General features: G+C 40.3%; 1 protein-coding gene across 4 annotated transcripts in view; it reads left to right on the top strand.

The window, feature by feature from the left end:
* The window catches only part of eif4e3 (eukaryotic translation initiation factor 4E family member 3), a 61,074-nt gene that overhangs the window by 19,140 nt on the left and 23,915 nt on the right, over positions 1–18,019 (top strand). For 3 of the 4 annotated variants that reach the window (XM_069937037.1, XM_069937033.1, XM_069937034.1), the window contains exon 2: positions 207–279. In XM_069937037.1, the coding sequence (XP_069793138.1) occupies positions 207–279 (73 nt within the window). Of the gene's footprint in view, positions 1–206; positions 280–8,762; positions 8,845–18,019 lie in introns of those variants that run through there. The other variant, XM_069937036.1, reaches the window with a different exon arrangement.

The raw sequence follows: 18,019 nt of genomic DNA on the forward strand, positions 1-18,019 counted from the left end.
TATTTTAAGATTGTATTAACATTTGAGGATGGTTGGAATTGTGTGTGCAATGTAAAGGAGGTTACCCTGTTTGTTTTAAATATTGCTGGTCTGTAAATTCAGCCTGTAGGATTTTTTTTCAGAATTATTAATGTCTTGCTAACCACATTACAAATGGATATCCTGCATATAATTGGACTCTGAAATTAATTTTACTTTTGTTTCAGGTCGGTCCCTGGAACTACTGCAGCAGAATGTGAATCCAACCTAAAGAAAATTTATACTGTGCAAACTATTCAGGTAAGGAGAAAATTTGGAAAATGTGTATAAACTGCTAATATTTTGTATGAATTAAAAGGTAGCCTTCAAATAAAACCTTGAATTACTCAGAATACAGCTTTTAAAAGTTGAGCAAATAGTGAATCATCTGAAGAATTAATTGGCATCGAGGAGCATCTTGAACAGAGCTTGTTTCTTTTGTGCTGCAAAAAAGGAGAGTTCCCTGCTGTGTCATTTGATTAATCTTCCTTTTCACTCAGTTTTATAATCTTGACTTCTCTTGTATATTTTGCATAATGGCCCCAAGTTCCTGGAAAACTGCTTGCCTTCATCAGTCATCCATTCACTTTCTTGACAAACCCTTGAAAAAGAAATCATCTCCAACTTGATTGGCATTGCTGATTACATTCTCACAGAGTGAAGCATTCACACACTAAAGCTTGAAAATGTTTATGTTCATATCTAAAGCTGGCGGTTTGAATGCAGGCTCCCAAGTATAATTCTGGAGATCTGTAAACTTTGCATTCCTATGTAAAACCTTGTATTCCTATGTAGAACCTATCATTAAAGTATCAGTGGCTTGACAGTGTAATTCATCTGAGGGGAGTATTGATGTCTGTGGGTGTTTTGGATTTTATTGGCTGCTTTTGATACATTTGAGCAAAGAATGTTGGTTCACCATGCTCTTTGTTTTTTTTTAATGGAAAATGAAAGCAAAAGATCTCACTGTATTTCACAGATTCCTGTTATTTCCCCTGTGTGCATCTCTTTAAAATTCTTCAACATAAATATCTTGCATTTAATCTTGTATCCATGTCCCCTCAATCACTGGAACTGTTTTCAATTGTATGTCTTAATTTCATTGTAAACCAGTACTATCTACAGATTGTCAATTTTGCAGAAACACAACATGCTGTAGTTGTTTACATACTGATTCATTTTCATTAATACCAAATAGAAACATAACTACCTCTGTGTAGGTAATCATCAATTTGCTGAGCTGTCTATAGGTTTCTTTCGTCTCTAATCTGTTTTCATTTTATCTGATTAAGCTAATGTGTCTTGCTGATATGACACCAAATTTTTTTATCTACCAACTTTATTATTAACATAGAATCATAGAATATTACAGCACAGAAAATGGCCCCTTTGGCCCTTCTACTCTGTACTGAACATAATTTTTTGCCTAGTCCCACTGACCTGCACCCAGACTATAGCCCTCCATACCCTTCCCATTCATGTTCCTGTCCAAATTTTTAAATGTTAAAATTGAGCCTGTGTTCACCACTTCAGTTGGCAGCTCATTCCACACTTCTCTATGTGAAGATATTCCCCCTAAACTTTTCTCCTTTCACCCTTAACTCATGTCCTCTGGTTTGTATCTCACCAAATCTGTGGAAAAAGCCTACTTGCATTTACTCTATCTATACCCCTCATAATTTTGTATACCTCCATCAAATCTTCCCTCATTCTTCTATGGTCCAGGGAATAAAGCCCAAACTTGTTTAAACTTTCCTGTAACTCAGTTCCTCAAGTCTGGGCAATATCCTAGTAAATCTTCCCTGCATTCTTTCAGTCTCAGTGTTATCTTTCCTGTACTTGGGTGACCAAAACTGCACACAATACTCCAAATTTGATCTCATCAATTTATTATATAACTTTACCATAACATCCCACCTCCTATACTCAATACTTTGATTTATGAAGGCCAACATGCCAAAAGCACTCTTTACAACCCTTCCTACCTGCTGTGCCACTTTCAGGGAATTGTGTATCTGTATTCCTGGATTCCTCTGATTTACCACACTCCTTAGTGCCCTACCATGTATTTCCTACACTTGTCTGCATTAAATTCCATCTATTTTTCAGCCCATTATTCCAGCTGGTCCAGATCCATCTGCAAGCTTTGAAAACCACCTTCGCTGTCCACAACATCTCCAAGCTTGGTGTCACCTTCAAACTTGCTGATCCAATTTACCATATTATCATTCAAGTCATTGTTATAGATGACAAACAACAGAGATTTCTAAGTAACACTACTAGTCACAGGCCTCCAGTCTGAGAAGTAATCATCCACTACCACTCTCTGACTTCTTTCATAGCCAATGTTGAATCCAGTTTACTACATCCCCATGAAGACTGAGCATATGAACCTTCCTGACTAACCTCCCATGTAGGATGTAGTCCATTTGGATAACATCCACAGCCTTTCTTTTGTCAACCTTCCTGGTAACCTCCTTGGAAAAAGTCTATAAGATGGTTAAACATGATCTGCCATGCACAAAGCCATGCTAACTATCCCTAATCAGTCCCTAGCTATCAAATTCTTTTATATCTAATCTCTTAGAACACTTTACAATAATTTACCGACTTGACGTTAAGCTCACCAACCTATAATTTCCTGGGTTACTTTTGGAGCCTTTTTTAAACAACAGAACAACATAAACTATCCTCCAGCAACTAATCTGTGGCTAAGAACATTTTAAATATTTCTGCCCGGGCCCCAGCAATTTCTACACTAGCTTCCCTCAATGACTGAGAGAATATCTTGTCAGGCCCTGGGGATTTATCCACAGTTATTTTGCTTTAAGACAGCAGGTACCTCCTCTTTAATATTTATGGGTTCCGTGATCCCACTGCGTGTTTTCCTTATTTCCATAGACATTGTGCCAGTTTACTGAGTAAAAACTGATGCAAAAAAAAAAGATTGCTCCCATCTCTTCTGGCTCCATACATAGCTGACCACTCTGATCTTTACCTGTAAAAACACTTAATATTTTCCTTCATGATGTCTGCCAAAGCAACCTTGTGCCTTTTAGCCTTCCTAATTTCTTTCTTGTTTTTTTGCATTTTTTCTCCTCCACAAGTACTTCATTTGCTCCTTGTGCCTCTCCCTACTGTATAACTCTCTTCTTCCTAATATCCCTTGAAATCCAAATTTTCCAATGCTTATTAATTTTCCCTTAATCCTGAAAGGAACATACAAACTACTCTCAGAATTCCACCTTTGAAGGCCTTCCACTTACAAAGCACATCCTTTCCAGAAAACAATGTATCCTAATCCACGCTTTCTAGATCCTTTCTCCAGTTTGTAATCTCAACCTGAGGACCAGAGCTATGTTTGTCCATAATTAACTTGAAACTAATGGCATTATGATCACTGGCCCCAAAATGTTCCCTACATCCACTTGTTATATCTCATTCCCTAATCGGCGATCAAGTATTTCCCTCTCTCTAGTTGGTACCTCTCTCTATTGATTAAGAAAACTTTTCTGAACACATTTGATGAACTTCAAACCATTCAGCCCATTTATAGCGTGGGAGTACCAGTCAACATGTGGAAAGTTAAAATCTCCTACTATCACAACTTTGTCTCCTGCGGCTGTCTACTATCTCTCTACAAATTTTATCCTCAATTCTCGCTGGCTATTGGGTGGTCTACAATACAACCCCATGAGTGTGGTCATACCTTTCCCACCCATATAGCCTCAGTATATGAGCCTTCTAGTCTGCCTTGTCTGAACACAGCTGTGATATTTTCCCTGAGAAGCAATTCCGCTCCTCCCCTTTTATCACCTCCCTCCCCCCCCCCCACTCCGTTCTATCATGTTGAAACAACAGAACCCCAGAATATTGAGTTGCCAGTCCTGCCCCTCCTGCAACCAAGTTTCACTAAAGGCTACAATGTCAAATTTTCACATGCCAATCCACACTCTAAGCTCATCTGCCTTTCCTACATTAGTCTTTGAAATGAAATAGCTGCACCAGAGAATATTTCCACCATGTACAATCCTTTGATTTCTGACTTTATAAGTAGTCTTCATATCATCTTTTTCCTCCTCCACTACACTATTTCCTCTGGCACTCTGGTTTCCAACCTCCAAATCTAGTTTAAACACCCCAGGAGCAGCACTACCAAACCTTCCCAGAAGGATATTAATCCCCCACCATCCGGATTCAGAATAAGTCTCACCTACCCTGGAAAAGACCCCAGTGATCCAGAAACCTGAATTCCTCCCTCCTGCACCATGTCTTTAGCTTCGTGTTAGGCTGCATTATCCTCCTATTTTTAACCTCACTACTAAGTGGGATGTGTAGCAATCCTGACATCACAACCCTGGAGGTCCTGTCCTTCATCCAAGCTTCCAACTCCCCAAACTTTCTTTGCAGGACCTCATCACCCTTCGTACTCATGTCATTGGTCCCTACGTGGACCACGACATCTGGCGCCTTACCTTCTCTCCTGAGAATCACATGAACCCAATCTAAAATATCTGACCCTGGCACCAGGGAAGCAACATACCCTCGAGGATTCTCAATCTCTTCTACAGAACCTCTTACCTGACACCCTAACTACAGAATCCCCTATCAATACACTTCAACTTTTCTACTTCCTTCCCTTAGTCACAAAACCAGACTCCAGCTTCAGTTCCCTAACTCAGTTCTTAATGAGCTGTGGTTGGATGCACCTCACAGATGAAGTCTTCAAGAGAAGTCGCGTGATGAAGTAGTGGCTGGTCGGGTAGAACCAGCCCTCTCCAGAAAAGAGAAAAAAAAGCAAAATTCAACAAACACATAGCACAAGAAAAAGAGGATAAAGTATCAAGGAAGAACTAGGAAATGGCGCCAAAAAGAAAGCCAGAACACCAGAGAAAGAAGAAGAAAAAAAATCGCCAGAAAAGAAAGAAGATGGCCTTACCTGCACACGGGAGCAGGGAGCCCCCGTGAAGAGGATCATCCGACTCCCAAAGCTGGTAGGTGCCCAGATGAGCGGCGACCTCCCGAGTGGCAGACTTCAAAAATAGCTCTTGGAGCCAGACTGCATGTGCGCGAGGAGTTGCGCAACTGCGAGTGTGCATACAAAAGAAAATGCCGACAGGAGGGCGGCCTAGCTGAGGGACAGCCAGCAACGGGGCGCCCAGCTGAAGGATGCCCAGAGGCAGGAGGAACAGGAAAAGGGCGACCAACGACAGGAAGAGCAGGAAAGGGGTGACCAACGGCAGGAGGCCCAACAACGAGAAGCCCTGCAGCAGGAGGCTCAAAAACGGGACAGGAGTGGCTCACCTGGAAGAGCTGAAGAGGAAACAACAGTGAGGAAAGAAGAGACACAGAGAAGAGAGGGAGAAGACACAGACACAAAAAAAGGAAGACCACCAATATCTACATAGGAAAGAAGAAGGTAAAGGAGATAGACAATAAATAGACTTTTTTGAAGACCATATTGGGTCATTAACTCTTAAATTTAATACAATTAAAAGGAAAATAAAATGCAAAATGTAGAGTCTGCCATTGCAGAAATAGGAAAAAGAGTAGAAAATGTGGAAGAATGAGAAACAGTTGTAGAAATGGAAATAAATGAACTGAGAGGAAAATTGGAAGAAAGACAGAGAAATCAAGGGGACACAAGATTTGTTATCCCAGAAAATTGACATATTGGAAAAGTACAGTAGACGCAATAATATAAAAATAGTGGGCCTGAAAGAGGGCGAAGAAGGGACAGGCATGAAGGAATTTATATAAAGATGGATCCCGAAGGAATCGAGAATAGAAAACATTTTTGGGAAATAATTTATTAACATTTGAACAATTGAAGGACAAATACGGAATAATACACGGTACAATGTTTGCATACCATCTGTAGTTGAAAGCTTATTTAAAAGACAAACTGGGAAGCAGATTGAGACTACCAGAAGGAAGCAGCTTTGAATATATAATTATAGATACAATGATAATTAAAAGATTTTTAACAAATATGTACATTAAACTGCATTGTAAAGAAAATAATGAAACAAGGTATAAACTTAAGCAAAGCTGGGAAAAAGATTTAAACATAAAGATAAAGAACGAATCATGGGAAGAGTTATGTGCAGGAACTATGAAGAACACAATAAATACAAGACTATGTATGATACAGTATAATTGGTTACACAGACTATATATCACCCCTCGGAAATTAAAAGAGTGGGGCCCAACAATGTCGGATAGATGCTTTCACTGCAAACAAGAAATTGGAACACCAATGCACGCAATTTAGGCATGTACAAAAGTGAATACTTTCTAGGAAGAACTAAGTCAGATATTAAGCAAATTCACAAAGAATTACATACCAAATAAAACCAGATTTTTCTTTTAAATACGTGGAGGGGGAGGACATGGACATGTCCTCGGGCCTGCGCAAAGGAGCTTTTAGGTGGAGTGCAGTGTGCGCAGTACTGGCCCCACCCTTTACACCCATGGTTCATGTGCCGTGGCCAAGCAAGCTGGGACGTGGCAGCGAGGTCCTTGGGTCGTAGGTTTTATATCAGAGTGGCCTTCTCCTATGCAGGTTTCTTACCCGGGCTGGAGGGGCCTTCCTCCCCTCCTAGGTCGGACCATACCTGGTCGCAATCCAACCTGTTGGCCTCCGCCTGCTTCTCGGGGCCTCCACCTGCTTCACTCTGCCGAGGCCGGGGCCACCGCTTCCCACTCGCTTCTGCCCGGACTGGGGCCTCCGCCTGCCTCACTCTACCAAGGCCGGGGCCGCCGCCTCCCCCTCGCTTTTGCCCAGATCGGGGCCGCTGCCGCTGCCTACCGTCTGCTCGGACCGGGACCGGGGCCGCCGCTGCCTCCTTCTTTCTGTCCGGACCGGGGCTGCCGCTGCCTCCTTCTTTCTGCCCGGACCGGGGCCGCTGCCTCCTTCTTTCTGCCCAGACCGGGGCCTCCGCCTGCTTCACTCTGCCGAGGCCGGGGCCACTGCCTCCCTCTCGCTTCTAAAGAACTAGGTCTCAAATCCAATAGAGCCCAAAAAAGATTTATTATGATAGCCCTCGCAGTAGCAAAAAAATGCATAATGACAACCTGGAAAATGGAAGAGAACCTAAAAATAAAACAATGGTATATGGAAATGAATAAGTGTATTCAATTAGAAAAATAAATATACATTGTTCAAACAAATTTGGGAACCATATATGAAATATGACAGAAAAGGCCGGCTTCGGACCTCCATCTCCTTAAGTGATAAGAAGATAAACATGATTAGATTCAGTGTGCAAAAGTAGACGACACGACTTTCTTTTGTTTTTTTTTCTGTGAGGATGGTGTTTTCTTGAATTTTGTATGTTTAATATTTATTGGTTTTAAGGGGGGGAGGAGGGGGGAGAAACGAGGGAAAATATCACTGTATATTTAATGAAGAACATCTGTACATATTGTTGTTGATACAGTTCATAGTGTAATAAATAAAAAAAAACAGATGAAGTCTTCAGGGAGAAGAGCATGTCCCTTACCATTAAAACATGTCTATCTTGCCTCTATTCCTTGCACATTCTCCTCAGCAAGCCTTATAAACCAAAGCCTCAAATTCTACTCCTACATTGAGCTGCTCACTCACTGGCTGCTCCCACCAATAGCTTTACTTTTACTTGCTCCTTCCTGCTCCTGTGTAGCTTTCTTGCTCTGCTACTTGATTAGTTCACTGCTAATACTTTGGCTTCAGTGTATTTGATCAACAATTAATTACCAGGTTAATTTCAAAGTACGAAAGTAATAGATGAATCTGATCAGAATAAGATTGCCAAAGACATGGTCCAGCTTTTGGCTCTTAGCAACCTCTCATCTTATTTTGGACAGATATTATTCATTGTTACTTAGTCAGTATCATGGAACTGCATCTGATGGATCACCATCACCAAAAAAGCTGCAGAGATTCAGTGAGAAAGCATTCTATGACAACCAGGAAGTTAAAAGCAGGAGGAATTAAGACATACAGAATGGTAACAGGCTCTTCTGGCCCACAAGTCCATGCCTGCCCCCCCCCCCCCCCCCCCCCATACACCAATTAACCCACAATCGCCATACATTTTTGGAGAAAACCAGACGACCACTGGAAACCCACACAGACACAGGGAGAACATACAAACTCCTTAAAGAGAGCTCTGGATTTGAACCTGGGTCTCTGGCACTTCAATAGTGTTGCACTAACTGCTATGCTAACCATGCTGTCCAATCAGAGCAGCATAAAATTTTGTTTGACAACCTTGATTTTGTCATTGCCAAATTAAAAATTCCTTTTTTCCATGGGCTATTAAGGAGACTTGTGCAGAAAGAAACTGGAATAAAGTGCTAAATCATCTTTAAAACTCCTGAGGAGTTATTTTGCGAGATTCCCACCATTTGTATGGTTTCTACTGTCTTTTTTTGTCATCGATCTGTGATTCTGCTCTCAGCTATATTGATAGCACCTCGCTCACAAATTGACCATTTTTTTGCACAGTGAATTTGAAACAAAATGCTCCCTTCAGCTGAGAACCTTTATCCAACTCTGAAGAAACAACTTTTTTTGTCTTAAAAATTTGAGAAATAAAACTATAACTGATTGAAATACTGGGTTTACTATACATATAGGAAATGAGTCACGAGAGTTAGTTAGTGGCTTGTTATTTTCCTATTGTTTTAATGTTGTGGATTTAATGCACTTACTGGTACTACATCTGCTCTTTTTCCCTCCTCTCCAGTCCACAGTAGAAAAGTGTTTAGTCTTCACTTGCCAACTGCATTTGTAGTTAATTGGTAATTATCCGCGTCGCTGCCTGTTGAACACTTAGGCAGGTTTGTATTATAAAAATTTCTTTACACATTTAAAAGCCATATTGAAGTTGCTGGACCAGTAGCAGTTGCTTTTGAAAACTGAGTCAATGACATTGAGGATGTTGCAAAAAAAATGGAATACACAAAGTAAAATTGACAAAACCTTTTAAAACCAATTGTGTTTAAATATCAATTGTGCAAGACCGATTAAACCCTCAAGAAAAATAAAGCTAAATTACAGTTCAAGTGGCTGAACATAGAAATTGGGGTGGAAGAAAGGAAATTTAACCAAATGAAGCATGCAAATGAAGTATATTCAACCAGGAAAATAAAAATTAATTTTGACTGTTAAATTATTGCATATTTGAATCGAGTACCTTACAGTAATTGGAAATCATTAGATGAATTGAAGATGTCTTGAAAATCAGTCCAACATGAGATCTGGTCAGATATGGATTTTTTTTATTAACATTTGATGAAAATTTGATGGCCATCAAGATAAGGCTCAATGAACTTGGCAGAGTTAAACTGCACAGAATTTTTCCCCCTCATTCCAATTCAAGACCAAACATGCATTTTCTAGTTAAGGTGGGTTTGTCCCACTGACTTTTATCACGTGGAGTCTGAAATTGAACCAGGCCTTTGGCATTGTAGTAAAGATTCCCTGCTACTGAAATATCCATGATACCCTTTGGCAGCAGACACAGTTGTGATGAGAGCTTTATCAGCTGTGAAAGTTGTCATTCTATTTTAAGTGGTTTCTAAATAGTTGGCCTTGAATATTGCAAAATTATTAAAATTTAATATTTTCAAAGCTAAACAAAGAACATTAAATCTATCGGTAAGTCCCCTGCCTTCCACATTTTAACATTTTCAAAAGGCCCACAACTTTCAACAATTGAATGCTAGTCTTGCAGTTTATAAGTTTCTCCACCAGATGCCACAATATTGCAGTTTCTTAAAAGGGCTAACACCTGAACTTCTTAAATTTGCACAATTAACTTGCTGTTATCCAATTTTTTTTTGGAGCCTTTACTCCATTAAATATAATTATTAATCAATGCAGTTATCTATAGTTATATTGGCACAAATTCATAAAATATCAAAAATGTTAAAGAAATTATTAATTTTCAGGCCCAAGGAAGAAACCCAAGGATTTCTTTAAATTGGTGTTTTACCTAATATTTCATCCAATAACATTATATAGGTTAGGTAAAGTTCCAATATTTTTTAATATAAGAAATAGCGACATTAACCACTCGTGTCTCACTCGTGAAAGTCTGGTGTTTAAACAATGGATATCATAAACAACTAGATTTATTGAGCAGTCAGTGATCTGAGCTGATGAAAGGATCAAGATTCCATTTATTGTCATACTGCACAAAAATTGTATTCCTTTGTCCACTGAAGGCACACAAAGAGATACTACTGGACCAGTGCCACTTTCAAGCAAGAAACAAAAGCAAACTAAAGTCCCTTCAGAGCCATATCGTGTCTGTGGATTCTGCTTTGCTTCCAATGTTGCTCCCTCCTGCATCCAGCCTCCTGTGTGGCACAAATGTGAACCCGAGTTTGATACCATCCAATTCACCTTCCTCAGCCTCTGGTTCCAAACGACCAAGCAATTGGGAAGCTGTCAATGCTGAGACCCTTCAGGAACCCTGCTCACCATCTGTACCCTCATGAATCTTGGACCCAATACAGTACAACTCCAATTATCTGAAATAGGACAGGCCTATTTTGGATAAACATTTTTTTAAGATAACTGGTCTTTTCTTTAAAAAAAAAACCAGCCCAGTAGCAATAACAAGTCACTTGTTATTTAAGCAACAATATGGGAAGGTTTTTTAAGCATTGAAATGCTGGCCACTGCTGATCCCGACCTTGTCCTCAACTGCCACCGCCACCAATCCCCAACACTGCTGTTGATCCCCAGGGAGGCTTCCCAGGCCAGTGGAACGCTCACTGGTGAGTCAACTGGCTCCCATCTCCCCAGTCACTAGAGCTTCTGACATCAGAGAACTGACTCCAAATCCTACCCTCAGCCTACCGCATACACATGGAATCCGATGGTGTCTTGGGTAAACTTGTACCTCTCACTTTGTTCGTTTTAGATTGGTCACAGTGTTTGAGCTACCTAAAGAAAATAGACACACACACACCCGAGAGCAGTTCAGATTATTCAAAATGTTTATTACAAATTCAAAAGCTGATTTCACACTACAATATGCAAGCCCTTCCCAACTATACTTATCAATGCTTGGACTGGTCCCAACTGCCGAAGTGAGGCAACGACTGCACACTTGTGGTAGGTTGTCAGGGCGCCGGTAGCAGCTTCTCCACCTCCCCTGACTGAGACGTTGACTGGACTCTAGAAGTTCTTCTTCTTGCTGAGAGATGTTGCCACCTCTCGGAGAGCCTCAAACTTCATCAGCGGGACCATGGCTTATATTACCCAAAATCTGCTTACCCAAGCACCTGTTCCCAGCACAGCAAGAAAGATAAGCGAGCAAGCTAGCATGCTAGGCTTCTATCGAATAACATAATTTTCAGCTTATCACTTTGAATATAATGGTTTATTTTGCATCAAGGCTAGGTCTCTGACAGTCTGTGACCAAAACAAGCAGGAAGATTAAATGTTTTTGGTACACAGATGTCCTTTCTTCAGATAACAGCATCTCTGGCCCCTCGGTGGAATTTAGCTTATGTCTGCTGATTCTAAAAACAAGCAGGTGCTCAGCCTTGCAGAAGCAAAAGCTGCAAAGTAAAAAAAAAACAGTTAGAATCTTCCATTACAGGTGGGCTTGTGCGATAGTAGGCCGAGGGGAGGGTTTGGTGTCGGCAGCTCCAGGGTGCCAGGGAGGGAGGTGAGGGAACGCCACTTAGCCTGAGGTTCTGCTCTTGTCTGGGAGGCTGCTCTCCTTGATGACACCGGGGACAAGGGATTCTTCTGACTGCTTGCAGCTAGAAGAGAGTTTGAGAGGGAGAGTTGGAGAGAAAAGTCAATAGGGGAAGGTAAAGAAGAAATTGAAAGAGAGGGGGGAGGGAGTTTCCTGAAATGAGGACAATTGTTGTTCTAATTTTATGTTGAGTGAATTTTTTTTCAACCTGTGACATCAGTTTGGCTCTCAAAAAAAATTTGGATAATGAGGATTTATGATTTGTTTCAGATATGATTTTTTTAATCTGATAAATGAGGATTTCAATGAATCCAATTTCAGATAATTGGAGTTGTACTGTATCAGGTTCACTGAAGCAGGTTGTCAGCAGCCTAGTGTGAGGCACCTGACTGCCCAGTCCCACCCTCGTCTGCTGTAGTGGTTTCCCACTCTAACGTCCACTTCCAGGTTTCTCCTTGGCTGTGATGCGTGGGGGTAGTGGCAATGTTCTTCCACTCTAACGTGCTTCACTGCCCCACTGCTTCCTCTGAGCCTGTGCCGTCAAGATCTGGGCTGCTGATTATGAACAAGTCACTCAACATGGGTCTTTGATAATTAAAAACAGTTAGCCCTGCTCTACAGGCCGTTTAAACATGCTTGGGACCATTTGGTGGGATAGACAGACAGTAGGATATTGTATTGAGCACTGAAAGATCTCATGTCCTCTTCCCTGCTCTTCTTGGGACCCCACTAATGGCAGTGTAGTCGTTATAGCAGTTGCAACTATGCCACAATCGGGGACGTCACGCGATGACGTAGAGCCAGGACATAAAATCTGGCTCTCTTAAAAAAAAACTTTAAAAAGTGGCGAAAAATAAAAAGCAAAGGGTTTGACTAAAACTCATTGAAAAGACTTAATATTCTAAAGAAAAGAATTACGATACCTCCAAAAAAAGATAAAGATGCGGAAGAAATAAGGAAACCGCGCAAGAAAAGCAGAGGAAAAATAAAGGGTCTACAATGATGAAGAAGCCAGGACCTGAAGTGAAGACTTCAGTGAAATCGAAGAGAGACTCCAGGTTGGCCTCCGAATGGGAGATGCTGGGATGAACTCGGAAGTGGAAGGTCCCGACTGCGGATGTGCTAGGAGTCGCAGAGACTCTTCCAAATCCGCTATGAAGACATCGGGAATAACTTCAGAGGAGGAAGAAGAACAAGAAGAAACTGAAGGGGAAGATGAAGAAGTTGACCCAAGCTTAGAAGAATCAATAGAAGATGGGTAGGAAAGAAAACTAAAAAGACTAGTAAATTTAAAAGTCCTTTTAAAATGATTATGGAAGAGTTAAAGTTAATAAGACAAGATATTAAGAGGTCAGAGTTAAAGGTTAACACTCTGAAATAGTTAAAGAAATACAGAAAAAACATCAAGAGATGGAAGAAAAAGTTCAAAGTATTCAAAGTATTAATATGGAGTCTCAAATTGTTCAAGAAAGGGTGGACAAAGTGGAAGATGGGTTGGAAGCCATGGTAATGATGAATAAACAATTATCTGAGAAAGTAGATTCATTAGAGAATTTCATCCAAAGAAATGATGTTAAGATTATAGGACTGAAAGAAGGGGATGGAGGTGAAGATATTAAACAATTAGAAAGGACTCCGAGAGCTCTAAGGCCTAAACCTTAGAAACCAAGACCTATTTTGGTGAAACTTCTCCGACATCAAGCAAGAAAGTTTTTTTAGAACTGGCAGCAAAGTGAGCTAAGGAAAGAAAAGCTCCATTGGAGTTTGGTGGAAATAAGATTTTTTTTCTACCCTTGAACTAATGAAAAGAAGAAAGGGGTTTAATTTGATTAAAAGCCCACTGTGGGAGAAAGGATATAATTTTATTCTACGTTACCCTGCAACTTATTCAAGGTGGTCCAAATAGATTGTTGACAGATACAGAAAGTGCTCAAGAATATACTGACCAGTTAACGGATACGCGTCAGGATTTAATTCAGTGGGTGGACACTCAAGGACATTAGTTGATTATTTTCTTAGGATGTTTGAAAATATTTTCAATAAAGATGTTAAAATGAGTTTGAACTTTTCAGGGGATCCAGAGTTAAGCCGATTGGTTTCTGCCAAACCATGAGCGTGTTTTTTTTCTTTTAGTGGCCTTCAACACAACCCTTAAAATGGACGGTAGCATTGTCTGGGAAATTCTTTTATTTCTAACTTTGCCATTGTTCTTACAACTGGATTTTATAGGTTAATCCAATTTAGAATGTTTTTGTTATGGAGATGCCAGGGAATGGTAAAGGAAAAAGATGGGGGTGGGGGGGGAGGAGAGGATGATTTTGGAACAACAAAATGAGTTAAGGGGTACATTTTGTTTTAAGGTTAATGATCTTCAGAATCCAATAAAGAGAGAGAGTTTTAACCAATTTTTTTTTTGTTAAAAAATGAAAATGAATGTTGTGTTTCTTCAAGAGACTAATTTAATTGAGAAGGCGCACCAGAAATTAGAGGCATTGGGTGGGATCAACGATAGCTTCGCATTTTAATACAAAAGCAAGAGGAGTGGCTATTTTGATAAATAAGAATCTTCCAGATAGAATACAAAGTGAAATTTTGGATCCATTGGAATTTAGAAGAGTAAGAGATAATATAACAGAACCATCCACATTTCTGCAAGAATTCAACAGGGCAGATGTTGAAAGGCTTTTTTTACTTTTATCTAGAACTGAGGGCTATGACTTCAGAATAAAGAGTTATTTATTTGAAATGGAGAAGAGGAGGCTTTTTTTTTAATTTTGTATATATTCGGAGTTGTCTAACCCAGAGAGATACAGAGGCTGTATTATTGAATGTATTTTGGACTCAAATGGACACTATTTTTGGAGAAGTGGGGGGTGTGAGGGGGCTGTTTAGGGGAACAGTCAGGAAAGTTCAATTGAGGCCAAAATCGAATCTGCCTCTCATTGAATGGTTTGATGGGCTAAATGCTGCATTCCGTTTCTATAATTTATGTTCTTATTCTATCAAAATATAATTCCTACTCATTGCATTCCAGTGAGAGATCTTCCTAGATCTAGATATTAAAATTCCTAAAAGTAGTACTTCGAGTTCATAGCAAAATCTCTGATGTACTCAAAAATATAGGTTAAACTACATGCATTTTTCAATTACCATGAAGCAAAGCAAAACTGGAAAATGAGGAGAACTAGAGAAAATACAAAAGAGAGATGAGAGACCCTGCTGTTCCTTGTATCCCTCAATGAGAATGCAAATTTGTTGTGTTTGGGGAGTGTAGCTTTTTAATTTGCTCATTCAGTCAATAAAATGAAGTGATCTTTTTACAAACAAGCTCTCCACTTAATTTCACCATAGCAAACCTTGCCATTACAGAAAGAAAAGATAGGAGAGGTGAACTTGTGGAGCTAAATCCTCATGGACAAAAAGAGTATCAAGTAGTATCAGTTCTTGAGATAATTCGTACAGGGCAGAATTACCTCTGCACGTGCCAGAAATGTTCAGAAATTTAATTTAATTTTGAAACACAGCCCAGTAATAGCCCTTTTCAGCCATGTGACCAATTAAACTACTAGTCCCATACATCTTTAGAACAATGAGAGGACACTGGATCACCTGGAGGTGATCCCCTATGATGGTCTGGCTTAAGATTTTTCAAATAGCATGACTTGTCGACTCTCATGTAATACGTTAATACAAGCATTGGTTTTTCAAATAAACGTTGATAATTCCTATAAGGAGAATTCTTTGTAGCCTCCTTGGTCAATCACATCTTTTAGTTCAGGGACTGATACAGTGCTATAGGGAGAGACCAGGGCAGCGGAATCAGTGTAGGGACTGATACAGCACTGTCGGGAGAGCGGGGCATTGTGATCATGTTGGGAATGATAAAAGGGTGTGGGGAGAAAGCGGGGCAGTGGGATTAGTATGGGGACTGATACAGTGCTGTCGGGGAAGAGTGGGGCAGTGGGATCAGTGTGAGGACTGATACAGAGCTATTGGTATTCTTTTTCAACTTGTGGCTTTATTGACTTACAATGGGTTCCTAGAAAATAACCCCATCGTAAGTTGAGGAGCACCTGTAGTGTAGGCATGGGGAGAACATGCAAACTCCTTACCGATGATACCAGCTTTGAACCCAGGTCATTAACACTCTAATAGTGTTGCACTAACCGCTATGCTAACCATGGCCCATTTATTTAGCTGGTTACCCTTTTTCCCTTTGTGTACATAAAATCTCTTGAGACTATCCTTAATGTTAGCTGTCAGAGCTATCTCCTGTCCCCTGTTTGCCCTTGTGATTTTCTTTTTAGCTTGCTCTTCAGATCCAGAAATGCCTTCAGGTATATGCTTGATCCTAGCTGCTTATACCTGCCCCATGCCACCTCCTTGCTCTTGACTAAACCGAAAATTTCCCTTGTTAGCCATGCTTCCCTATATTTGCATGTGAGTCCCTTCATTCTAACAGGGATGTGCATGTCCTGGGCTTGTCAACATACTTTTAAAACCATCCCATTTTCCTCATGTTCCTCTTAATTCAAACAACCTGTTCCAATTAACAAGCAAGTTCTTGTACTGTACCTTAAAAAACTGGCCTTGCCCCAATGTAACATGGTCCTGCACTGTCTCTTTCCATTATTATCTTGTACCTAATCAAATAATAGTCACTGAACCCCTGAAGGCTTATCCACGAACACTTCAACCACTTGACTTTCCCAATTGCCCAAGACGAGTTCAAGAGAGAAGATGGGAAAGGTGTACATGTAGAACCAAATCCTTGTGAACAACAGAGGGAGAAAGGGAGTGCTCTATCCCATGTGAGATCCTCTACATATTGCCAGAGGAAACTTTCCTGAACAAATTTAACCCTAACTAAACCTTTTGCACTATGACTTTCCTTGTGAATACTTAAAGTTACAATCCCTTACTAAAATAACCTTATTTGACCTCCACCCATAGAGCCTCACTAGCTGACCTGTCTGTATTGTCACCTCTGACCATTGCCATGACACCCTCCTTAATCAGTAACTCAGCACCCCCTCCTCTTTTACCCCAACCTCTGACTCTCTTGAACACCTGTACCCTGGAATGTTGAGTGACCGGTCCTGCCCCTCTCTTAACCAGGTTTCTGTAATGGTTACCATGTCTCAGTCATGTTTTTATCCTTGCCCTTTTTCTTCATCTGCTTTACCTGACAAGCCTCAAGCATTAAAATTGGCCTTTTTCCTGCCAACTAAACTTGTTCTCATTAACCTCCAATTCAGCTTCTAACTTCTCAGCTGCCTCTGTCCTGCATAGGATCCACCTTTCTTTCCCCCCCCCCCCCCCCCCGCCCCACCCCTGCCAATCTAGTTTAAACCCATCCTTGTAGCACTAGTGAACCTACCTGCCAGGATGTAAAAAATGCCACATCACTGGCAGACAGCCAGAAAAGACCCCTGTTTTGGAGGTCATTTCCATTGTAACATGGTATTTGCTTACATTCTTTGTCTCTGAAAATTGAACCAATAATGTGGGGCAAAAAAGGCTTTCCAACAATCTGCTTCTATTAGGTTCATTACTTTGAAACAGGTGATAAATGGCTTCCACTGAAATAATATCATTGGATACATAACTGTTTCCTCACAGTTGATTCTTGTCAGGAAAAGTGGCTTGAGAGGTTGGAGATGACAGGAAAAGTGGGAACCACATCACACTTTAGTTAACTTGCTTAGTTTTTTTGAGACCTAGCATCTCATAGACTTTCTAAAAATACAATAATGCCAATCATTCTTGGTGTTGAGTGAAGGGTGCAGTAGCATTCGAATGGGTGTCGGGCTTTATTTGCATGTTCAAAAATTAACCCATGTTTTGGATATTTGATGGGATACATAGTTCTTGCTCCTACCAAAGTGACAGCAACTGGAATGTATGCAAGTATTCTGCCTAACTTGTTGGGGCCTTGGCAGTCCAAGAACTGCTGTATGAACCAAATTCCAATTCTCTCCATTATTTTGTATCTTGCATAACCAGCCGATTGGTATTATTTTTGATGGAATTGGGTAGAGAACAGAATTAATCTCTGTGCCTGAGAAATGGAAATGTGCCATGAAACGTGGAACTTTAAGTGCAAGTATAACTAACAAGTTATTTTACAACACTTGTTATTTTTGTTTAAGGGAACACATTAGAATATTAAATATGTGAATGTTTCACAGATGAAATTCCCAATCCAGAATTTTGATTATTAGGACAGTTATTTATGATTCCATCTGCACATCAAGGCCTAAAAGTTTTTTTGCGTTTCTGTAGGTTCATTTGTA

Source organism: Narcine bancroftii, chromosome 5 (genome assembly GCF_036971445.1).
Source record: "Narcine bancroftii isolate sNarBan1 chromosome 5, sNarBan1.hap1, whole genome shotgun sequence".
Lineage (NCBI taxonomy): Eukaryota > Metazoa > Chordata > Chondrichthyes > Torpediniformes > Narcinidae > Narcine > Narcine bancroftii.